The 25,177-nt window shown below is 51.7% G+C and overlaps 1 protein-coding gene across 1 annotated transcript in view; it reads right to left on the reverse strand.

The window, feature by feature from the left end:
• LTBP2 (latent transforming growth factor beta binding protein 2) overlaps positions 1-25,177 on the reverse strand; it is a 100,044-nt gene that overhangs the window by 40,777 nt on the left and 34,090 nt on the right. Inside the window, exons 4-8 of the mRNA XM_044232445.1 lie at positions 10,576-10,766; positions 8,384-8,554; positions 7,632-7,838; positions 6,550-6,827; positions 5,388-5,490 (exon numbers count right to left, since the gene is read on the reverse strand). Coding sequence (XP_044088380.1) covers positions 5,388-5,490; positions 6,550-6,827; positions 7,632-7,838; positions 8,384-8,554; positions 10,576-10,766 — 950 coding nt within the window. The remainder of the gene's footprint in view (positions 1-5,387; positions 5,491-6,549; positions 6,828-7,631; positions 7,839-8,383; positions 8,555-10,575; positions 10,767-25,177) is intronic.

The following is a 25,177-nucleotide window of genomic DNA, read 5'->3' on the forward strand; positions in this document are numbered from 1 at the left end:
TGTAAACCTCTGGGGAGGGGGCAGTAAGCAGCAAAAAACCTTCTAGCCCCCCAGAGCAGTGGAAGGAGTGTGGGTTCTGGGGCAGCCAGACCCCATCGAATTCCTGGCTCCGCTCTACTTGTGTGACCCAAAGCACGTTTCTTAACCTCTGTCAGTCTTAACTTTTTCCTCTGTGGAAGTGGGGACAGAAACTCAGTTTCATGGGTTGTGAAGGTCAACTTCACTGAGAAATAATCAAGGTCAGACTGAAGCTAGCCCCATGCCTGGGGGTCCCTGTAGATGCTCCCTAAGACTTACTTCCTGCTTCTTGCTTCCCTTCCCTTCACTTCATTTCCTCTTCCTTCCTTCCTTCCTTCTTTCCTTCCTTCCTTCCTTCCTTCCTTCCTTCCTCCCTCCCTCCCTCCCTCACTCACTCACTCCTTCCTTCCAGCAACACAGTTTCAAGGATAGCAGGCAGGCTGCTGCCCCTCACTGGCTAGAGACACTTGGGCAAGTTACTTAACCTCTCTGTTTTCTTATCAGTAAAATGTAGGTGACAATTCCTTCCTTGGGGCTACCGTGAACAGTAAAAAAGCCTGCAAAACTCTGAGCACGATCCTTGTCGCATATTGGTGATTATTATAAGGTTCATGATTCCAGATTTTCCTGCTTGGTAAAGTCCTAATGGACCTCCCCCCCACCGCCCCTGATCCCTTGCCAACCCAGGATTGTGGAAATCCCACCCAAAGTTGACTGCTCCCCTGGGGGCAGCATGAGAGCCAAAGTGAGTGTCTTGGTCATCACAAGCAGTCAGGTGGAGAGGGGTCTGGTCAGACCCTTGGCTCAGACAGGTGTCACTCCAGACAACCCCTCCGCAGCCTTCCCTGGACCTCTCCGGGCCAAACATGCCACGTGTTGGTGACCCCCGTCCTGGGTAAGGAGGGCACTAACTTGAGCTGAGGCACAATTCCCTGGAGGCCTCAAGTCCCTTGGAAGAAGCTCTCAGAACATCCCTGAGCCAAAGAGACACTACTTTTCTTCAGCCCAACAATTGTAAATCTGAAAAATTCCATCTCTTGAGGGCAGGAGACTGGCGTATTAGCCAGAGTCCTGGAGAACAGGAGCCCCACCCCAGCACAGCTGTTCCCTAAGCCAGGGTCCTCTAGCGGAGAAGATTCCCCAAGCCAAGTGGGCAAGCAACAGCCTCAGAGACAGATCTCAGGCCAGTTAGAGGCCGGGGTCTCAGATCACATAGACACAACTTCTTCACCCTAAGATGAAGACGGTCACACCCAACCCCCAGAGACGTGGTGAGGACGCAGTGGAACGAGGAAGCACTTAGCATGGTGCCTGGCACACGGCTGCTAATAGCGATGGTGAAGAAAACAGTGTCGCTGCTGGGACTTGCCCCATGCTCCCCGCTCCAAATCTTGTTAGCTGCCTGCATCTCCTCACACGCACCCCCCTGGGCATGGGCTGGCCTCACAGGAAACGGTCCGGTGGGCAAGGGCACTGGCAAAACCAAGGCAAACCAAAGCTTGCTTTCTACTGAGGGTTTCCAGCACATTTTCAGACACATACATATGAACCTCCATTCCCTCAAAAATCAATTATCATTTCCAGCTCCTTCTGCAAACCATTCTCGGCAGGCATCCTTGCCCTGGTGGGGAACAAAGTCCTTCTGGGGTTTTGGTAAGCTGTGGTCTTTAAGTAAGCTCCTTGTGCTCAGTTTCGAGTTGAGTTCTGCTCACCAGAAACACCCTCACATTAGCTTTAGTCTTCCAGAACCACACAGAACAAGCCTACTGGCTCCGCCCTGGGGCAATTCGTCCAGCACATCTCTATGAACTCTCAGGTCTGAGCTGCAGGTTGCTGCCTGCCCGTAGCCAAGCCCCATCTTCTTGAGGGATATTGTCCTTCATGCACATGTAGTTCATGAAACACGACCCCGGGTGGCCCCCTCCTGGCTGTGAACTGCGTGTCTGAGGTCCTGGTGTTTGTTGTCTTTGGGTAGGCTCAAGTCTCCCCCATCAGTCAGCTGAGAGTGAGACACACTGGTTTGAAGCTTTGCTCCCCTGCCCTGCTGTGTGACCTTGGACAAGTTGCTCAGTCCTCTCTGAGGTTCATCTTCTTCATTTGTCAAGTGGGGATAAAGACGCTTAGCTTGCACATGGTTGTGATAATTTCATGGGATCGGGCTGGTGGGGAGCCGTCATAGTGCGGAAGTTCAGCAAGAGGGGGCCATTGTTGTTTTTAAGAGGGAAAGATGCAGAGCTCCTTGAAAGGGCAAGAGAAGCAGCAGTCCCTGGAGGGAGAGGAAGGGGCTGGGTTTGGAGGTGACCTCATCCCATGCCAGGCAGACGGACAGACGATCTCGTGGGGAACAGCTGGAGGCCACCACTGCGGGCTAGGAGCAGGGTGCCAGCCCCGCCTGCCCCAGCGAAGGGGCCCAGGGGTTGACACAGCCTGTGCCAAGCCAGATGGGGCAGCGGCCAACTTTCCAGTCAACCCAGATGTCTGTCTTTCTCAGACAAAAACTCTAAAATGTGGCCTCAATCAAAGTGGCTTTGAGAGCTGTGTGCTCTTTGGACCCTGACAGAGGCTCTGAAAACTCCTGAGGGTCAGGAAGATGGGGCTCAGGTGAGTCCTGGAAGGTCAGCGGCATCCGTCACCCAGAGTGAATGGAGAAAGAAGGGAGGGAGTCCCAGGCTGACCTGACTTGACTCCTTGAGCCATCTCCATAAGAAAGAGAGCACTGGAGAATTTTTTCCAGAAGAAAAGAGCTAGGTCTGTGCCATAGTAAATGAGACTTCAAGGCAGTCCCTTTCTTCATCAGAAATAGCATCATTCTGCAGGGGCCTTCTTTGATAGTTGGGTCTGGAGCCTCAAAAGCAGACTGACTTAGGGTCAAAAAAGTGACTCAGGGGAAGCCATGAAGTCACATAGTTCCCTAGCTGCTGGCTTTACTCTCTTCCGTCCCAATTCTGCCAGATGACCTTGTTGGGGATGACAAAGCCCTTTCCTGAAGGACACAGCCTTATTGCATCAGAGGAGACTTCGCGGCTCAGAGGGACAAAGCCACCAAGCCTGGGAATGTTCTAGAACCCAGAAGTCCTGCCTGCCTTGCCAACCATTCCCAAAGCCACCCCAGCGCTCACCTTTTCTTCCTCTGACTCTTGCACGGTAACTTGCTTGTCGTGCCTACTTAGAGATACATCCCCAAGCCCCCGCCCTAGGCTCAGGCACGGAGCTAGGTATCTGGCACGTTATCAACACAAACAAGGTTCATGGGCGTCTTGACCTTTCTCTATACAATGCCCAGCTGCACTGTAACGTGTTGTAAGTGTTTACATTCCCCGGTCTTTGTGATTTCTTGCTCAGTGTGCTGGAATGCTTGACATTCCAGGGTTTGCACCCTGGTGCCCGGCTTGCTGAGATATCCTGAACACAGTGGGGGAGGGGGTGGGGAGTCACTAACTGGGACAGGGCGGAGGTGAGGGCACAGCCTTGGGTGTGCTGTACTCCAGGAAGAGTTCCTCACCCTCCTGGTCTTACCTGCATCTTTGATTTCCTTGGGTGGTTAAGCTCTTCCCCTTCTCTTTGGCCTCCTCTAATAATCCTTTAGATCTCATCCCGAATGCCACCCCCCCCCAATAAGAAGCTTTCCCTGATCCACAAATTTGAGCTAGGATCCACTACCCCACAGTGAACAGATGTGCAGGTTGTCCACTGTACAAAAGCACCACATCTCAGAGAATCGCTGGCATCTCAGATATTTATTTGTAAAGACTGTTTTGAACAAAGGAAGTGGCACCTTCCTCTAATTTGTAAAAAGGTGCTATAGGACCTATCTGTGTTCCTGGTTCTGCTGTGTTTATAGAGCATTTGGCATTTGTCTATTTAGTGCTATCTGTTTACGCCCCCCTTGAGGCCCTCCCCACCCCAAGCCCCCAAGCTTGGAGAAAGGAGGCACTACTTCTACCCCAGTCTCCACTGTCCTTCCTGGGCCTGCACACCAGGAGCACTTCAAATGGGTAATTCATTAATGTAAATATCCATGGACTGAATGGAATGTGGGATGTGAAAGTCTCAAGGGTGCACCTAACCAGGAGGAAGAAGGGAAAGAGGGGGAAAAGGAAAGTGGCGGGACAACTCTGGCCTGCAGGGGGAGATGCTGAGCAGTTCAAGGCCTTCTCCTGCACCCCCCTAGCCCCCCCATTTCCCTTCAAGGAGGGCTACTTTGCAGCAATACCAATCACAGCTTCTGTTTACTGCCCGAATGCTAAGCACATGCCTCATCTATTGGCCACAGCAGCTCCGCCGTGTCCACGACCCTTTCTATGACCATCTCCACCCTACAGACTGGAGACGGCGCAGAGCCGAGGTCAACCTGCAGAGCTGGGCCCAGAACCTGCTCCACGTTGGGTGCTCAAGTCTGGAAGCTTACTGCTAGCTTCCAAGCCTTCACCCAAAGCCCCATCACGCCGCAAAACCGTCCGCGCTTATTTTTAATTTGGAAAACATGGTCACTGCTCCACAACCAAGTCTGAAGTTAGGAATAGCCCTGTCCCTCCCACCTTTGGGCGCCAGGCCAGGCCCCCTACAAAGAGCCAACTCACCAAGTCGACTGTTGACAGGAAAAAGTAATCCAAGCCAGGCCCCGGGCCCAGGTCCCAGGAGTGGGGCCAGGAGGGAGAAGACAGGCTGAGCGGGCAGAAGCCGTACTCAGGCGCAGACCCTCAAACCTACCTCCCAACCATAAGATCGAGACCTAGGAGAGCAGCATGAACGGGCATTTTGCTGACTCCCAAATAAATCCTCAGTGCTTGGCACACACAAGGCACCTGGTTAATATTCGCCGAATAAATGAATGAAGGAGCGAATGAATGAATGGATAAACGTAGGCTTTTCCCACCATTCAAAAGAGGGCGGGAAACTGGGTTTCCCATCTCCCAAGGCAGAGGACCCTCTGGGACAGACCCCCAGCCCTGACTGGGTGAGGAACCAGGAGGTGAGGAGGTGAGGAGGCGGCCTGGAGGTCCCTCCAGGGAGAGAATGGGGGAAATACTGAGTCACTAAATCCAGACCACTGGGACCCTGAAGCCTGGGCAGGGGGATATGTAGAAGGGGCCCAGCATGGGATGGGATCCCTAATTTGAGCAAGAACAACTGGCATGAGAGAAGAACCCCTCCCAGGCAATCAGAGAGAGCAGAGAGTCCAGGCTGCACCTGGGCCCGAGCCATCTGAGCTGTCAGGGGCTGTAGCCACCAGCCCGAAGCACCGTCAGAGCACATCTGGAAAGCCTGCCCAGTTTGCCAGCCTGTTCTCCCTGCCTGGCCTCTGAGACCCTGGTGGGAGATGAAGCAGGGCCCAGGGCAAACCCTGCACTCCGGCACCTAGCACTCACCTGGTCTGGGTGGACATGGGGCACATGAGGTCACCCCCCAGAAGGCTCCCACACTGCCACAGCAGTCCTCTTGGGCAGTCAGCTCCAGCAAGGGGTTGGCACACTGGAAAAGAGGCCACGGACACCTATCACACCCTGTTCCCTTCCCTGCTATGCACAGAGCCGTCCCAGGAAAACCCGAGGTGAGAGCTCAACCCCAACGTCCTGCTACAGGGATGCCTCATCCAAGGGAGGAGAGGAGAGAGTCAGGGGGTACCCCGGAAGGAAGCCGAAAACCTGTAGTCCATTCCATCAAACCCTAAATGTAGGGGGCAGGCACACCCAGATAAGGAAAGATCTGCTCCGTGCAGGTCTACAAGCTGTCCCCCTCCGTGTCCCCAGCCCACAGAGGGTCCCAAAGGATGGGCTTTCCTCCATCAAACTCCATGAAACTACGGGGTCACCCACGATGCAAGTCTTCCCCATGAACAGGATCTAGGCTAAGGGACACTGCAAACTGAGAGCCGGGGAGGATCTGGGGACTCAGAATCCTTATCCCTTGGCCACTTGCTACCTCCTCCAGTTCCTTAACCTCAGGAGGGGTTTTGGAAACACCAATATGCAACTCCGACAAAAGCCATCCTAGGTCTGGCTTAGCCCATATTTTTAGGTGCCTAGACTCAGAAAAACTCCCCTGATTTCCCATCACTGACTATGGATGGCTCTAGGGGGGATGGAGTATCTCATCTTTTACCCCCAAAGCTTTAGGGTTTAATCTGCCTTTTCTAATTTCACATCTCTGTGACCCCCAGTCTCAACTGAATACCATACTCTCTCTCGTCTGTTCTAATAGCCTTACTGTCCGTGTGCCGGAAAGCCAAGGCTCTGCTCCAGGACAGGCCAGGGTTTACTGGGAGCAGCGATGCTGGTGCCCTTCTAGAGGGGGACCCTTTTGGGGCCTCTTTGGCATGTCTAGAACTGACAGGTGTCCAGTGGAGCCAGGTGGTAAGGAGGCATCCCCTCGGTCACACAATTTTATGCTCTGCGTTTTCCACACGGGGAATAGAAGACTCGGCAGACATTCATTTCGTAAGGATGAGGAGCAGAGAGAAGGGGCAGAGTGAGGGGCAGTCACTGACTATTCTGGAAGCCCGTAGGGCTGAGGCAGAGGATGCATTCTCACCTGTCCGTTCACAGAGCTCAGATAGCAGCGGCCCAGCCGTCCTGGAGGCCTGGGTGCTGCTGGGGGCCGTGGCGGGGGGACCTCTCCAGACCGTGCGGGGATGCTGTTGCTGTCCCAGTGGCTGTGGCGGGGGCTGGCGGGGAGCCAGGGCGAGGATCTGGTCTCCACGCTGTTCTCCTCTGGGGCCTCGCCCCGCACCCGCGCCACCTGATGGACCTGCACGGAGGCCTCCGGCGGGTGGTGGATATGCACCTTCACCAAGGAGGGGTTCACGGAGGCTGGGCACAGGGGCTGGGTCAGAGCCGGGCAACAGGGCCCTACCTTCTGAAGAGGGCCCAGCACCCCTGGTTCTCTATGTCTCCCCCAGGTTGTCCCTCCATCTCTCCACTCTATTCAATCCCAGAACCGCTCCCCCGTGAGGACAGGATGGAACACAGACTCCCTCCCACTGCGCCTTCCAAAGAAGGGTCTTCATGCTCAACCTCCAAACTAGTTATCGATTCTACCTCCTGCCAGGATCCTGTACCATCCTTGAACTCTGGCCCGACGGACACGGCAGGGCCCCCCATTCACCCCATGGCTCACCCTGGTCCCTGCGTGCAGGATCCCCTCCCATGCTCTCTGCTTAGTCAAAGGCTGGCCACCCATTAAGGCCAACTGAAGCCCATCTCCTCCTCTCAGTCTTCTGGAGGACAACTGGGGGGCCCTCTAGCTCCTGACCTCTAGGGAAGTCTGTATTCTTGGTGCCCTTTACTTGGCACCTGGGAAATGACATGTTTTATATTATCATGTTCTCCTTCCTATCCAGCCCCGCTCTCTCGTCCAGGGCTGAGGCTTCCCTGAAGGCAGGAAACCGCCTTTATACTTTTAAAAAAAAATCTCATCTGTAGCACCCAGTAGGGGGTAAGGACAAAAAAAAAAAATATTGATGAATTGGGAGGAAGGGCAAAGGGAAGTTTAGGAGATGAAATTGCCACCGGGGGCAGCGAAGGAGGGAGGTCTGAATGGTGGCAACTTCTGTGCCCTTCCCAAAGAAGCTGGCACCCCCTGTGACCCAGTGCAACCCCCAGCCCCACACTCACCCAGCTGGTTGGAGAGAGGCAAGGTGAAGGTGGACTGCCTCAAGGGGCCTTCTTGCAGGACCCCATTGCGGGACCCCCTCTGCAGAGACCCTGTGTCCAGCTTCGGAGAGGGCAGGTGGCAGAACTTCCCGGTGGCATTGGTGGGACACCAACACTCGTCCCGGCCGATGCAGCGGCCTCCGTTCAGGCAGGGGATCTGGCAGAAATCTACAACAGCGATCTCAAGGTGACTGGTGGGTAGAAGAACATTGTAGTGCCCTGCATGGGGCCAGCGAGTGACCACAAGGAAGCAGGGGGAGCAGGAACTCCCATCTGGATGGCCTGGGGAGCCCAGCACACCCTGAAATGTAGGGACTTTCCAGGAGGCTAGGAGTGAGGAAGGGTAGATAATAGCAAGCCCTTGCCTTCCTAAAGGGCCCTTTCATGCAGTCCTGGGACCCCACAATAACCTGGAGGACAGGAGGGTTGGGGCACTACTAAACCCCTCACTTCTCCATGGAGGAACCATGGATTCAGGTGGGTTAGGTGACTTGCCTAGAGTGACACAGCTAGGCCATCACAGAGCTGGGAGAGGACTCGACATTCTGTGTGACTGGGGACAACTCACGGAGGCCACAGTGTAAGAGCAGCAGGCTTCCTTTCTGCAGAAGTTCTGGGCTCCTGCCCAAGACTGGGCCTGTCCCTCTGGCCACCCTGTCTACCCACGCCCCCCCACAGGGCCTGGGAACCCCCTGAGCGGGGGAGGGACTCACAGATGCGGAAGCCAGACTTGGGGTCATGCCCATGACCTCCCTGGCTATACAGGGTGGTGGTGTCGCCGCGCTCACAGCTGTTGGAACAGTGTCCGTGGGCACAGGTCTGCTTGCAGATGGTGGGAGTGAAGACAATCTTGATCTTCTTGATTTTCTCAGTGAGGTTCAGCCCTGCAGAGAGAGGGCTTGGGTCCAGGGGGCAGGGCTGAGAGGCACAGCTGTGACCTCCAGAGGCTGGTTAGAAGGCCCGTGGGGTCAGGGGTGAATCCATCCCAAGGGCATTTGCTAACTACCTACTGGAAGCAAGGTCCTATGGTGGGGGACAGGGTACCACCTCGCGAAGGTCATGATCCAGCATGTATTGAGGGGTGCCAACGTGCAACCACTAAGCTGTCTTTGTGCACCTTCCCTCTTACTCTTCTTGGGGGAGTACTCTTGTAGAGTCAGCCTACAATGTTGCTGTTTTTGTAGGTTACAATGGCTGACTATTGACTATGTTCCCATATCCAATCTGATATCTATTTTACAGTTAAGGAAACTGAGGCCCAGAGAAGGTTGGGTTGCCCCACATCACACAGCTAGCAAGTGCCGCAGCTGGGCTGGGAATCACAGGGCAGAAAACTGACCATGGCTGTGACTTGCCAGAGAGGAGATTTCGAAGAGAAAGGGAGGAAGACAGAGCCTGCGAGAACAACTAGAGTCCGGCTGTGGAGCTCCCCCCCCCCCATTGCCGGAACAAAGACGGGCACTTTACTGGGTCGGTAGTGGGAAGCCTTTGAAAGCTTTCAGTGAGAGATCAAAGAGGACGTGTGGGGGACCGGTGCCCTCCCAGCTGGAGTGGGCAGGGGGACGGGGAGGCAGGGACACCAGCTGGGAGGGCACTGCAGCCACGCAAGCTGCTTCTGTAACCAGGTGGCGGCAGTGGAAATACAAAGGAGGGGTATTCATTCAGTGTGGGGAGCCCAGGGCGGGAAGCCAGAGGGAGAGGGCTTGAGGAGGGAAGAGTGTGTGTGTGTGTGTGTGTGTGCGCAAGTGTGTGTTTGTGAGAATGGTAGCCAGAACCAAGTGCATCTGCTGATGGGAAGGGGTTGGGCGGGGGTCAGGCCGAAGAGGGAGGACAGAGCTGTGGGGGTTGGACAAGGGATGGTCTAGTGTTCTAGAGGAAACAAGACACGGGACACTCCCTTTTCAAGATGGCAAGAGAGGAGGTCATGGACTACAGAAAGGAATGAGTACTGACAGGGATAAACCTCGAAAACATGATTCTAAGTTACAGCACACACAAAAGGCCACATATTGTGCAGGTTCTGTTAGGACACGTCTATAGTAAGCAAATCTCTAGAGACAAAGTAGGTTAATGGGGCCCGGAGCTTGGGGGAGGGGGAAGGAGGCTTTATGGGTACAGGGTTTCTCTGGGGAGTGATGACAATGTTCTAGAATCAGATAGTAATAGCAGTTGCACAAAATTATGAATACACTAAAAATCACTGATGTGTACACTTTAAAAATGGTTAATTTTAGGTGAAATTCACCTCAGCGTTTAACATGGAAAGAAAAGAAAGAAGGTGAGCTCAGGCAAGGGTTTAGGTGAGGGAGTGGTGTGCACCACGGGGCAGATGTATAGGAAGGTGAGGATCTCTCCAAGGCGTGGCAGGCGTGTCCATGTTCTGGAGGGATGGGACATGGGGGCAGCTTGGAGTCGCTGCTCTGAGGGACAAGAGGAAGGGAGAGAGACAGACAGACAGACAGAGACAGAGAGGGAGCAGGCACAAAGAAAAGGACTGCTGGGCAATGACCAGAATGTGCCGATGCATGAGCCCACGGGGATGCTCCGTTGTCTCCTCTGGAGAGCCGAGGCCCCGCTGTGGGTACTAAGGAAGAAACTGCCCAGGCAGGTTCAGGAGGGTCTCGGGTTGCAGTAAGGAAGATGTGAAAGGAGCAGGGTCAGGGAGGTGAGGTTCGTGGCTGGTTGTGAAGGAAGCAAAGGCAGGATGTGTGACAGAGGCAAGGTCCCCCCTCAGCTGGTTTGGGACCCTTGCAGCCTGGCACAAAGCAGGCACTTGGCGACTGCTGGTTGATGGGCTGAGAGGTTGAGGAACAGGTGAGAGTGGAGGGGAAGCAAACGTGGGGACAAGACGGCCAGAGACTGAGATGCCCTGCTCCTCTAGGACCCTGAGACAGGGTCACCTTACCCCAGGGGGATGACGGGTGGTCCAGATACGCTGCCTGCTGGGCGCCATCCCTCCGCTCAAGGCCTGTCCCTGCGGGCAGGGCGTTGGAGGTGAGCTGACCGCTGGCTGCGGTGGTTGGGTAAAGCCGGACAGACCGGGACAAGCCCACGTGCCGCTGGGAGGCCTGGGTCTGGCTGAGCCCACTCAGGGTCCTGTGGAGATAATCGGGGAACAGGGGTTGACCGCCGAGAAGCAGCGTTGCTGGGTCCTCTGTCCCCCTCGGGCCGCCTACCCCCCGCCTCCGTACTAGGAGAGTGCCCTCTGTGTGGCTGCCTTCTCTCTACCCAGGCGCAGTGGCTCAGGGCTGTGGAGGTGCCCTGAGGTAGGGGGAGCGAGGTAAGGCCCGCCAGTTGGTTCTGTGAGAGTGAGTATCGCCTGTGTGGAATAACCAGCCATTTGCTGGGTTATCCTGGGCAAGTCACAGCTTCTCTGGGCCTCGGGGGCCCGTGACCATAAAAGGAAGGTGTGAGACCCATCCCGTGTGGCTCTGACATTCTGAGTGTCTTTGAGACTCTGAGGGACCAACCTCTGCCCCCAAACTGAGTCCTGCCCCCAAGCTGACCCCCTGTCACTTCTTAATTCAACCCTTAACACAAATTAACCTGTGGAAATGGTGCCCAACTAATACTCATTCACAGATTGGTCCGGGGGCGGAGCCTGGACTCTCCCACTAATTTCTTTTCATTGTAAAAATAATATAACAATATTGAAGGAAAAAAACCTCCTTCATCATCCGCCTGCCCCATGGAGCGAACACTCTGCACGTTTCCATTCAACCTTTGCTCACATACATGTTCGTACCATATTGTCATTGTGTAGACACAGCTTAAATCCTGATTTTTCACTTATCATTAGATCATACTTCATGTAACCCCAGTTTTCATATTTATCATCTCAATTCAGATGAGAGTCTAGCTGAAGATAAATCACAATTTATTCAGACATTTGCCTGTTACATAGATTGTTTTTAATTTTTAACTGCAGACATACTTATGTCCACATAAGTACAGCTTTTTTTCCTTCTGTGAAAATATTCCTTTAGTAAAGGGGGGATTCGTTATATTATTTTGTATTTTTGAAAAATACTTAAAATACACATTTAAAGAGGATTATTCTTTTAGAATGAATTCTACAGACTAGAATGACCATATTGAAGGGTATAAGGAAAAGGTTATAAACATTTATGGCTCTAGGTACACAATGGTGCACTGTTTTTTGAAAGGTTGTATCAAAATGTATAAATGTACAACTCAGAGAGCAACCTCGACATCCTAATGTATTAACAAAATTTTTATACGTCTCTAGTTGAATAAGTATAAAATGGTAGTTCACTGTTGCCTTTTCTCTCCTTTCTTTATTACTTCTGAGCTGAAATGGTCTTCATGTATCTATTTACCACTTTGGAAACTTTCTTTCTCACATCCTTTGATATCTTTTTTTTTTTTTTTAAGTTTTTATTTACTTGTTTGACAGAGATCACAAGTAGGCAGAGAGGCGGGTGGGGGGGAGGGGAAGCCGGCTTCCAGCTGCGCAGAGAGCCCGAAGTGGGGCTCGATCTCAGGACCCTGAGATCATGACCTGAGCCGAGGTAGAGACTTAACCCACTGAGTCACCCAGGCGCCCCCATCCTTTGATATCTTAACTATTTGAACTGTCTCATGAATTTGAATGCGTTATTCGTGGGCTTATCATCAGGCCATTCTACGAGGTCGCCTCCATGGTCAATATCCTGTCACTTCACAGTGTACACGGACCACTGTATATGACGGCGTCTGCACTGCGGCGAGTGGGAGCGCATTGTGGACAGTGAAGCTGAGGGAGCAGTTCCTGGCCCAAAGTTAGACAACCAGTAAATCAGGGCCCTGCGATTCCAACCCAGAGCATCCTGACTCCTGTGCCCCCTAACAGAGCAGCCCAGCCTGCGACAGAAGCTCAGCCTAGGAGTATCCGCTCAGGTCTGGAGGGCGTTTCCCCCAGTAGGTCCCAACCCCAGCCTCTCCACTGGATTCCTTGCCCAAGTGGGATAGGTGTGGGGCCCTCTCCTTCTGCTGTCTCTACTCCAGCTCTGTTGACCCTGGTGCCTGGGCCAGGAACAAGCTTCCTCTTATCCTTTCCTGGCAGAAGCCAAATCAGGAGAGATGTCAGCGGTGGGTACCCCAGTACTTCCCTAGGCAATGTTTAGCCCTCCCTGAGTCCCCTTTACTCAGAGCTTGGCTCCCATAGGTTTGTTTGTTTTTTTTTTTTTAAGATTTTATTTATTTATTTGACAGAGATGGAGAGCACTAGCAGGGGGAGTAGCAGGTAGAGGGAGAGGGAGAAGCAGGCTCCCCACTGAGCAAGAAGCCTGACACGGGACTTAGTCCCAGGACCCTGGGATCATGACCTGAGCCACCCAGGGGCGCCTCCCATAGGTTTTAATGCTGCTCTTCCTTCCAGGGTCACAAGCAGCAAATCCTTACCCTGATAGGCCCCAACCACACCTCACCCTGCTTCCTGAGTTTGGGGTCTGGAGTGGGAGACGGGACCTATTAGCCACTTGAGAAGTTCTGGGACCCGTAATGGGCCAGAATTGAGAGCCCGAACCTCAGGCACCTGTTCATTTCCAGGGAAAGATCAGCACAACCACCTGCAGCAGAAAACAAAGTCCTTTCCAGAGCTTCCCAGAGTGTGCCCGAGAGCGGGGGTTTGGGGGGAACTGGTGGGTGGTGGGAGACCCCTCCTGCTGGCACCAGGCTGGGGCCATGGCTCAGCTTAGTGCCAGCACCGCAAAGCACCCTAGAAAGATGAAGGGAGTAGCTCATGTTCTGCCCAGTTCTGCACTTTTTGAACTTGACCAACGAAGAGCTCCCCAATTGGGTCAAGATGGAAACTCAAAGGCTTCTTTCTTGGCAGTTTGTTGTCATTGTGGTCACTGCTGTCACTTGTTTCTCTAACAGAACTCAGTGCTGATGGCCCCAAGATTCCCGAGTTCAAATCCTAAGGCCAGTGGTTAATGTTGCAGGGAAGAAAAAAGCCACCGCCAACAAAGAAACTCCTATGTTCCCTAGTTGTTGATAGGACCTGGCTGTACCGACCCCAGGGAACAGGATTCGGCTGGGCAAATGTCAGTTCGTCCTCTTCTAGCAGGATGGCCTGAGCAAGTCATGGAGCTCCTCTGAGCTTCAGAATCCTATTAGTAAAAGTGGGAAGAGCGACGCCACGTCATGGGGCCGGAGCGAGGACTAAGAGCAAGAGTGAGGCCATGTGATTACTTTGCAAATGTAAGTAAATAGTCGTAAGTTGAAAAATATGCCAAATTTTAAAACTGCATGAATGACAACAAAAGAAGTGCTAGATGCAGTTCAGACAAGCCACTGAAAATTCTTCTTCATCTAAGCGGAACAAAAGATTCCCCAAAACACTTTGTTATACTGTCCAAGCAACCTTGTATGTAAAAGGCCCAGTGCTCAATCTGGTGTCCACACATTTTTAACAACCAGAGCCTCCTGAATCCAATCCACTGTCATCTACAGCTGGGATGGGGATTTGAGGTTAAATGACAGAAATCAAAAGTTCTGCATTGTCCGAGGTGCTCACAGTCGAGTAAAGGAGGAAGCCCTAGTTCTTTGAGAGTTTCTACCTCTTCTACCAAAATTACCCTGTAAGGCAACCCCCATCTCCCTTCAAAGCTCCAGCTCAGTCCTTAGAGTTGGGTGGGGAGGCCCCCAATGCGAGGAGGGGGTCTCTAGCTGGTTGCCTGTGCCATCAGCACCTAGAAGGTCATAGGCATCTGGGATGGGGTGCAGATTGCAAACTGTGGAGTTTGTAAGCCCCGTAGTCTGGCTTTGTGCTATCTTTGCGCTCATTTCCCTTAAGTGATTCACAAGCCTTTAGCAAAAGCCCAGTTGCCTGCACATCCTAGTCTCAGGTCCGGGGTGGGGGTGGGGGGGACATCAAGGAAAGGGTGTGGCGCCATGTTGGGTCCCGGGTGGGCTAAAGAAGCAGTGCCCCCTTAAGGACAAGAGTGGTAACAACAGAAGCAAGCAAGACCTTCGCGGAGAAGGCGACTTTCTTGGACCACAGCCCCCCACAGGAGAGGTTCCGTCTACTCAGCCTTGTAAGAGCTGCTTTGGTTTCATCAACGAAAGTGGTTCTTGGACGTTCCTGGCACAAGAAGAGAATTTGCTATCTCTCTGGGATTGTTCCAGGCAAGTCCTGGCGAGGCAGCCACAACAGACCAGAACTGCTGTCTCTAGACATTAGGATCGTGTGGATCAGGGAAATTTTGAAACAAATGTAGGGGAACAACATAAAGTTGCCAATTTTTTGTTTAAGTAAGTAAGAAATTAACACACACACACACACACACACACACACACAACTACCACTTACTACCTCCATAATTCCATGGAACAAAAGACGTTTCAATGCCCAAAAGAAACATTTGAACAATCCTAACTTCATGGAAACCTCACCACATTGACTTTATTTTGTTCATTTCTTCATGGACCAATGAAAAAATTCATGGCAGGCTGGCACCAAACCAAGAGGAAAACCACTGATCTACAATCTGCTCTCATCTGAGGGCTTTGGGGGCTCTTTTGACCAATTTGGGAGAAGAGAAAAACAAACAAACAAACAACAAACTTCCTGTCCCTGCTGGCTGGGATCTTTGGGCCCAAGTGAAAACTGCCCAGACTGTGCAGACCCACAAGGATGTCACTCAGTTCCTTGTGCTGTGCCCACATTCTGCCATCCTGAAAATATATTTAACCCCCCGGTTTACAAAAGTAACTGGGGAGATAAGTGGGTGAGAGGCACCCTGCCCTCCACCCTGTCCAAGTGCCCTCCGGGCCTGGAGGGTCCACGCTATCTACTTTACAAATTGGTCTTCCAAATACTGTTTTGTTTGTAGAGGCTTTTGCTGCTAAAAGAAAGTTTAAAAGCCTCACTGCACGGTGCATGGAGTAATTAGAGGTACCGTCTATTGAGGACAGAGCCAGATACTTTTTTTAAAAATCTTTTATTTGTATAGATTTTATTTATTTGAGAGAAAGGGAGAGTGAATGAGTGAGAGCGCATGTGAGCAGGCGGGGGGAGGACCAGAGGGAGAGGAAGACTAGCAGACTCCCCGCTGAGCAGGGACCCTCATGCGGGCTTGATCCCAGGACACTGGGATCGTGACATAAGTCAAAGGCAGATGCCTAACAGACTGAGCCACCCAGGTGCCCTAGGCCAGATGCTTTCAATGCATCATCTTAACCACATTATTTTATTGCATAGTGCAAGTAAGTTGCAGAATAACATGGACAGTATGCTTCCAGGTTTGTGTCTTAAGAGAAACTTCTCTTTCCCCCTATAGATATTTATACAGGCACAGGAAAGATCTGGAAGGATCTGTAAACAGTGGCTGCCCCTGTTTCTACGTTTTTGGAATTTTTTTCAGTAAAACATTTTTACAGTAAACACGTGTCATTTCATAATAAAAATAAATCTCTGTTTTTCCACAGCAGCTCCATTTTATAGATGAGGAAAGTGAGGTTCAGGAAAAGCATGGTAAATGTGTACAAATAAGTTGGACCCAAAGTGGACCATGATGGCTAACAGAGCTACAGGAATTCAGACGTCATAAAGACCACAGCATCTGAGCTGGGGCTTAAGAGAGGGGTAGGGTTTTCATAGTCCAAAATGAAGAGGAAGACATTCCAGCTAAGAAAAATATTATAAGACTGGGGCGCCTGGGTGACTCAGTAGGTTAAAGCCTCTGCCTTTGGCTCAGGTCATGATCCCAGGGTCCTGGGATCGAGCCCCGCATCGGGCTCTCTGCTCAGCAGGGAGCCTGCTTCCTCCTCTCTCTCTGCCTGCCTCTCTGCCTACTTGTGATCTCCGTCGGTCAAATAAATAAATAAAATCTTAAAAAAAAAAAGGAAAATATTATAAGACAACCTCTGGAAGGGGGAGGCATGGGCCTTTTTCACAGGAAAATAAATACAAATGTTTCCTAAGCACATGAAAATATGCTTATTCTTTTTTTTTTTTTTTGAAAGACTTTATTTATTTACTTATTTTAGAGAGCGAGAGAGAGCAAAAGAGAGTGTGAGCAGGGGGAGGAGCAAAGGGGAAGGGGAGGGAGGGAGAAAGAATCTCAAGTGGGCTCCCTACTGATCACCGAGCCTGAAGCCAGGACGCTGAGATCATGACCTGAGTAGAAACCAAGAATGAGGTGCCCAACCGACTGAGCCACCCAGGCGCCCTGAAGATATGCTCATTCTGGGATGTGCACATGAAAACTACTCTGAGATAGTATTTTTAATCCATTAGATTAGCAAAAATTCAAAAGTTTAATAACAGACTAATCTGGCGAGATTGTACTGAAACAGGCACTCTCAAACGTTGCTGCAGGTACCTGAACTGATACAGCCCTTAGAAGAGCAATTTGGCAATGTCTCGCCCCACTGAGTGCATCGATGCTTTGCTCTGACAGTTCTAGCTCCAAGATGTTGCTGCAGACAAAGCTACCATGTAGGCAACTGTGGCCACCATGCCCCAGTCCTGTCCCCTTTGTAGCTGGTGCACTTGCCACTGGCTGCATGGGAGTCTTGCTCTAGGGATTGAGGGCAACCAACTGACAAGCCCTGCCCATCACCAATGTCTGCCAAGACAAGACCTTCCCAAGCCTGGCCCCTTGCCTCCAGGGGGGACAATTCTGCAAGCTCCATCTTCAGTCACGCCTTGCCTTGATTTCTTTGGGATCAATCCTTGCTACGCTCTTTCCACTTTCCCATTCTGCTTCCCTTCCTTGTCAATCCCCCAATAAATCACACACCGGAAGCCTCGTCCCAGCCCCACCTCTAGGGGAGGCTTGGGAATGTCCAAAATGATGGATGAACAAGATTATTCACAGCAACACTATTCTGTAGTAGCAAAATATTTTGTAAGGAATAGAAACAAGATAAATGTCCTCCAGTAGGAGATTGGTTAAACAAACTAGGATATATCCACAGGATGGAGTCATACGCCCTCGAAACCAAGAGAAGCGGCTTCTTTACCGCTACAGAAAAGCTCTCCAAGACATACTGAAAAGTGGAAAAACAGCCCAGATCTGCTCCACCAACCGTTTTTATACGGATGGTGAACTAACAGTTTTTTTTTTTTTTAAATATATTGGAAGCGTTGAAAAAAGTCAAAAGAAAAATATATTTCATGACATGGTAAAGTGATAGGAAATTCAAGTTTAAGTTTCCACAAATAAAGTTGAGTTGGGACAGAGCCACGCTCATTGACTGTGGCCGCTTTTGCTCTAAAGGGCAGAGCTGAGAGGTTATAGAATGGTATGTCATTCAAAGCCTGAACTATTTACTATCTGGCATTTTATGGAGAAGTTTGATGACTCCTGGTGTGGAGTACATGAGCTTTTGTGTAAACGTAAAGAAAATAAGCACATGTGTTGCATTTATTTGCATCTTTATAAAGCAACCTAGGAAGGCTACCTTGGAAACTAATAACAGCAGTTACCTATCTACGTGGGGTGCCAGGGAGCGGGAAGAGGGCAGATGGGGAATAAATTCCTGCCACAATTTAATGAATGCTCGCTCTGCCCCAGCCTCCATGCCAGTAATACGCACTGCCCACAACCTCTCATGTAGGTCTCTCATAACTCTAAGACTTACTCATTATTCCATTTCATAGCCAAGAAATCAAGAGTAACAAGTTTCTATCCCTTCCTGAAGGTTATATGACTCCCAAGGGCAGAAGCTAGGTTACCAAACCAGGTTAAGTTCATCTTAGCGCTACCCCACCATTTGTTATTGCTGCGTCACCATTTTACAGATGAGAACACTGAGATATTTGGGGGGACTGAAGAAGAACAGGCTCCAGGCCCAGGAGGAGACAGACCAGAGCGGGGCAGGCTAGAGGCCAGCTGGAAGGCTTTGGCTGTGATCTAGGCTAGCAGGGACCACGGATGGGACCAAGGAGAAAGTCTGGATTCAGGGGATGGTTAGATCATGGGATATGCCCAGTTGTGACTAGACCAGTGGGTGGAGGGAGCTCCAGGAGCCAAGATCTCAAGTGGGAGACCCAAGAAATGGCTCAGTTTTGGACACAACGAGGGTGGAGTGCCTCAAGATGGATCTCCACATGGAAGCGGCCAGGAGGCAGCATCGGGGGAGACACAGGGCACATTCGGGAGCGCTGTAAGGACGGAGGTCACGGAGCTAGGAGGGAGGGAATGACAGCACTCAGGGCAAACAGGCAGAACAAACCAGGCTTCAGAGCTCCTTGCTGGACGGAGGCACTGACTCTGCTAACACTTCCCAATTTCAGGAGCGCAAATGTGTTAATGAATGGACTGGTCTCCGTTCTAAGTTTTGTTCCCATAAATTCGTCCCAGCCTTTGGCACCTGCTCCCCCTTGTCTGCTAGCACAGGATAAAACAAATGAACAAGCAGTCAATGCATATGAACGGAAAATGTGGCAGTGGTCCCTCTCACTTCCCTTGACAGCGTGTTCTTCTCACGGTTACGTGTGTGTGCCTATAGCTGGCTTTTATTTTGAACACACAGACGATCGAAATAGTTTCTGCTAATTAAGCCGTTCTCAATGTAATTAATCGTGGGATTAATTACATTGATGGCACTGCTTATGACTTGTAGGCACCCTGAATGCTACACACTTGGAGAAACAGAGGAGTGAGGAGAGAGTAAGCAAGGGGGGCTCCTGGGGACCACCGACGCCTGAGGGCAGACAGAGGAAGAAGCTGTGAAGGCATCAGAGAGGGAGCAGCCAGACAGATGGGAGGGGGACAAGGAGAGAGCACGGACAGCCAGGAGGGCCCTCCCAGAATGCCGTTTCCGCTTCTGGCCCTCCTATGACTGCAGGCCCCCCTAAGGGCAGGTGCCCAGGCTCTAGCACCCCCAGGTGGCCCAGGCTCCCCTGTGGATCTGGATGCTGGCAAGGCAAGGGAAGCCCTCGCAGAGCTCTCTTTCTGCTCCTTCTTTCCTCAGGCCCAGGTCAAGGTCAGCCAGCCTTTGTGCCAAACCCTCAGGGACCCAATGTAGTGTCACTAGACCTCCTGCTCTGGGCTCCGCCACAAACCTGCCTGGCCTCAGCGGAAGGAAAGGGGACACCAGGCCAGGGTGGGTCAGGAGGAGGGGACCCCATGGCCATCGGTAGGAGCCAGGAGCCCACTGATCTCGGCGATGCACAGCTCGCGGGTTGAGCAGGTGAGGTGCAGGCTGGCTAAGACTTAGCAGCTATCACTCTCCAGTGTCTGGGTACCAGATGTGCCAGGCTGGTGGGCTCTCTGATGATACTGCGAGGGTGGGGGTTGAGCAATAAAGATGGATATGTATTGAGTGCTCATTCTTCACTGTGTATTTTTTAAATTTTTTTATAGATTTTTGAGGGAGAAGGAGAATCAGACTCCCTGCTGAGCAAGGAACCCGATGGGGGACTCGATCCCAGGACCCTGGAATCGTGACCTGAGCTGAAGGCAGATGCTTAACTGACTGAGCCACCCAAGCATTCTGTGCTGTGAATTCATTGTTATGTTTGCCTTACGTTATCTAATTTTCATAATCACGTTAGGGGCTAGGTATTATTTTTAGCCTCATGTTTCAGAAAAGGAAACTGAGGCACAGAGAAGCTAAGGAACTTGTCCAAGATGATTCATCTAGAGTCACTCTGTCCAACCGAACTTTCCATGGGGATGGAAATGCTGGATGGTCTGCACTATTCTGTACATAACTACCAGCCACTGGTGGCTTCTGAACACGTGGAAATGTGTCTAGTGAGGCTGAGTTTTACATTAAATCAAATTTAAATAGCCCCATATGGCTGGTGATTACCATATCGGACCGTGCAGTATAAAAAAATGGAGGGGTCAGCACTGGAACCCCAGAAGTCTATCTTGGCCTGTGACTATGTGGATAGAGTTCCCCCGGCTAGCCTCGCCATGCTCTCTGTCCCTTGAAGGCTTCGCTCCTACCCTGGGCAGGAGGGTCCCCCAACAGTCCTCACCGGGACCAGCGCCATCCTAAACCCTGCTCTCCGGCCCCAGACTGCAGCATCTGTCTTCAGATGTGAGGAGAGGTGTGGCCGGAAAGAGACTGACTGGGTTTGCAGAGGACAGACTGAGGACCACGCCACAGGGGAGCTGCTTTCTGCACAGTGTGAGGAGAGGCGTTTAGAGAGCCAGAGTTGACCAGAGACAGGGTGACCCCTGAAGACGCAGGTGCTCCGTGGGCCTGGATAGTGGAGCTGTGCTCCTGAGTGCCAGAGAGGAAGCTGGGGGCTTCTGGGTTCACAGCAAGCTCAGCAGGGAGGTTCTGGGGGGACCCAGCCCTGACCCTCACTGCCTGGCACACTGATTCGGCGTCATCAGCACTAGTGTGGATGACATGTCTGAGAGCTGGCTGTCCTGAGACCTCTTCTGTCGTTCACCGTGCTGTGCCCACCCTGCTGTGCCCAACCCCTGGGACCCCAGTGGTCAGCGGCACCCCCAACCCAGCCCCACCTCTGTCACCTGTGAGTCCTGCCCTCCTGCTCCGAGGTCTGCTTCTAGCTCTTTCTGTGCCCACACCCTGGTCTGAGAGAGCTGGAGATCTGGGACACAGACCCCAGGGGATGCCTCTGCCAGGCGAGGGCAGGGGCTGAAAAGGGGGCAGAATCCTGGTGGGGAGGGGTCTGTCCTCTCCAGTCTCCGCCCTCTCTGCTGTCTCTGCTGGCTCAGGAGGAAACACAGCCTCCTGTTTCCTTGCAGGTTGGCAGGAGTTGTGCATGTCCGAGGGAATGTCTGTGAGGCACAAGCCTGGCCTGGGGCCAGACCCCCGCCTCTAGACCCCCACCTCTAGACCCCCGCCTCCAGACTCCCGCCTCTAGACCCGCACCTCTAGAGAAGCAGTAGTTGCTGCCTCAGTCTCCCAAGGGCCCAGACAGCCTGCTAGGCCTCCTCACTTTCCTCCACCCTCTGGATCCCTCATGACCTCATGTTGACAAACCATTTTCCACTGAGCAGCCTGCCTTGTAGGCTGTCAGGCTGCCAAACCCTGCCCCTTGAGACTCTGCAGTGCCTTTTTTTTCTTTCCTGGCTGGGCACCAGAGCTGGGCAGGGGAGCCAGAGTGGGCTACCCAGGGCCCTGGAAATGCCCCCTCTTTTCTACCTAGCTTGCCCAAGTGTCCAACCGCTGGGGTCATCACCCTTCCCCTCCCAGCAGAGGAAAGGGCCCCTCCAAGAGCTTCTCTGCCTCCCTTTGGGCCCGGCAGACCACCCACAGGCTACAGCTCGGCCAGGACCACAGATTCCCCCCAGAAAGGAAGGCAAGGGACCGAGTCTTGTATTATCTTTATATTCTTCATAGAGTCATCACAGTGCTGGGCACACAGCTACTGTCCCCAGATAGTTATCGCTGTGGACTTCAACTGTTCAGTGGCCTCTTCGAGCCCTCTCTCCTCACTGGAGCTCTCTCTCCAGGCCTGGCTGGGCCCCTCCCGCAGCATCTAGGGCCAGCAGGCAGTCAGAAACCTTTGACTCCAACCTCCCCTACGAAGACTTGTCAGTTCCTGGGGAACCTCGATGTCATGAATTCATCATTCACCTACTTCCAAGGTACATGTATGAGCATTTTATAAGGTGCATAATTCCACATGGGCACTGTAGGGAAGACATCATGCTCCCTCCAAGTGCAGAGGCAGAGGGTGGGGAAGGACCTGCCTTTGGTGCCTTCATGTGAACTAGGAAAGGGGCCCCTCTAGGTGTCCAGTTTGCACAAGCAGTCCCATTTCTTTCATGGTGCCAAAGCTGGCTGAGAACATAGGCTAAAATTTAGCTACATTTGTAACCTAATCAACATCTTTGTACAGGATACAACACATACACCCGTATCCAGCAGCCCTGGGATGAGACCCTGAACGTGGGTGGTTCATGACCATCCAAGAGCAGAAAGGCAGCAGGTACCAGGAGTCTCAGAGCTGGAGGCACAGGGAAGGCTTTCTAGTGGTTGTGTGATATGAGCTAGAGAAAGGGGTCAGGAGGGTAGAGTGCACCCAAGGCAGAGAGAACCCTGAGCTTATGGGGAAACATTCCAGCATGTGCTGCTGTTGTTCAAAGAGAAGCGTTGTCTGGTTAAAGATAAAACAGAAGGGGCCAAAGATGAAGAAAATAAAAGCAAATAGCTCTAGAGTGCTTGTAACATCAGGCCTGGTTCTCAGCACTTTCCGTACATTAACCAATTTAACCATCTTTAAAATTAGGAAGTCGATATTATTTTTATTATTCTTCCCATTTTACTGATGAGGCACAGAGAAGCTAGGTAACTAGTCTAAGGTCACACAGCAATGACTAACAGAGTTGGGAATCAAATACAGCCTATAGATATTCTGGTTCCAGAGCCTGTGCTCTAAACCTCTACATTATCATGGCAGCGTGAGAACTATGTCTTGGGACTAAGCCACGGAGCCAAGGGTCCCTACGTTACCCTGAGTATCTCATGTGCAAAGCCCATCCCACCCTTTCTGCTCTCCCTGGAGAGCAACAGAGGTCATAAGCAACAGAGGGTCGTAAGCAACTGCTCCGGGAGATTAGAGGAGGAGGAGGGCCTGGAGGTGAAGCAGGGAAAGGAAAGAGCTTTAGGCTGAGGGGACTGAGCTAGGACCATCTCCCACAGCCACGAAGAGCCTGGGGAATGGCATTTCACCACCATCAAATTGGCATAATACTCCCACCTCCGGAATCCCTGAGTTCCCAGCTCAAGGCCTGCGGGGCCGCTTTCTGCTCCATAACACACCCCCATGCACAGAGCTTAGCAGGCTTGCCTCATCAGACAGCAGACACCGGCCTGTGATGTCAGATGAGTTTATCCCACTTTTGGACCTGCAAAGAGAGACCCACTGTGTGTGTGGAGGGAGAGCTAGGTCAAGGATATACTTCTCAGGGGCAGGCCAAAGTTCCAGCAGCTTGCAGCCAGCCAGCTCTTCCAGGGGCTGAAATTGACCCCGGGACCATAAACAAAAGGTTTCTATGAGAAGGAAGAGCCCAACCTGACGAGTCTTCATCAGACATCTACTAGGCATTTCATTTTTAAAATTTTTTGCTAGACTCTTTACGTTTGATACCTAACATGATTAGCACAACAACCTTAGGACGTAGGGATGACCAACCTCCCATTTTAGAGAAGAGAAAACTGAAGCACAGAGAGGTTATCACCCTGGCCAGGATCAGCACCAGCAGGGGGACTCTCCAGGCCGGAGCTCCCCCTGCCTTTGACACATGGTGCTGCTCACCCTTGCCCAGAACAAGAAACCTCACTAGGACCAGAAGCACCTTCATGTGGTCTGGGCAACCTCTCAGAGTTTCTAGGTATTGCTGCTGCTTTTCTGATGTAAACAAAAGGCCCAGGTAACCCAGAGTCCAGAGACAAATGAGAGTGGCTGCCATTCATAGAATGTTGCCAGATGCATTTGGAAATATTAGTAAATTCTCCTGACAATTCTATAAGGAAGTGACGGACATCCCCATCTTACAGATGAGAACACTGAGGCCTGTCGGGTTCAATCACTTGCTCATGGCAGGCATAGTTGTTCAGTGGTAGGGCTGAGATTCAGACCCTGACTTATCTAACCGTAAGACATCACTAGTTCCACAATCCCTCCCTCACACAGCACTGCCTGCCCCAGGGGCTCTGACCTTGACCCCCAAAAAGAAAGAAATGTGGGATGAATGGATCTCCAAAGGCACGGGCTGTCTGAGGTCCCTCTGCAGGACTGGATTCCCTTGAGAGGCAAGCCCCACCGTGCTCCGGGTGCACACATGGGTGGACATGTCAGGCAGTAGCCCGGGGCTGAGACTCAGCAAACCTTGAAACAGACATGTGGTAGCTCTGGAGGGTTTGATCTGAAATCTTCATTTTGCAAGGAATGGGGATTTTTCTTTTCAAAAAGCACTGGACTTCCTTGAATTTTAGACCTTTCACAAATATTTTTTTAGGAGAAAAAAAAAGAACAAAAACCCCCCACAAAATGCCTGTTGCAGCTACTCACTTCCACAATGAATCATGGACACAAAACCACAGCTATGCAGCTAACAAAGCAACTATGTGTTTTCACATTTTGTCAGTGGAAATCATCTAGCGATCTTCACGATGTCATCTGCAGGCAGAGGGATGGGCGCGCACATCCTGCTGGGTCCTAAGCAGCCTGTCTCACATGGTTATCAGATGACTTTGCATTTAATTCATCTTTCCTTTCTAATCTTTTTCTGGGAAATTATCCGGCAAGGCTTAAACCTTCCTTCTTATCCCTCCCCAGAGTGGGGTGTGTGTGTGTGTGTGTGTGTGTGTGTGTGTGTGTGTATGCACACTCTCTTGTGTGTGCATGGGCACGTGTGTGCACCCACACTCACGCATGTACACCCCAGTGATCGGGAGAAGAGTGCTGAGACACTGACTCAGGTCCACGAGTGGAAATGGGTATACACTGGAGTTGTTTTTTACTAGTGTTATCACAGTACCCCTTCACTTTGGTAAAGCAATTTTCACCTGGAAGCTTACAGCGCCTTTTCTGACAGCAGCAAATTCATTACCTGATG

Source organism: Neovison vison, chromosome 13 (assembly GCF_020171115.1).
Source record: "Neovison vison isolate M4711 chromosome 13, ASM_NN_V1, whole genome shotgun sequence".
Taxonomy (NCBI): Eukaryota; Metazoa; Chordata; class Mammalia; order Carnivora; family Mustelidae; genus Neogale; species Neogale vison.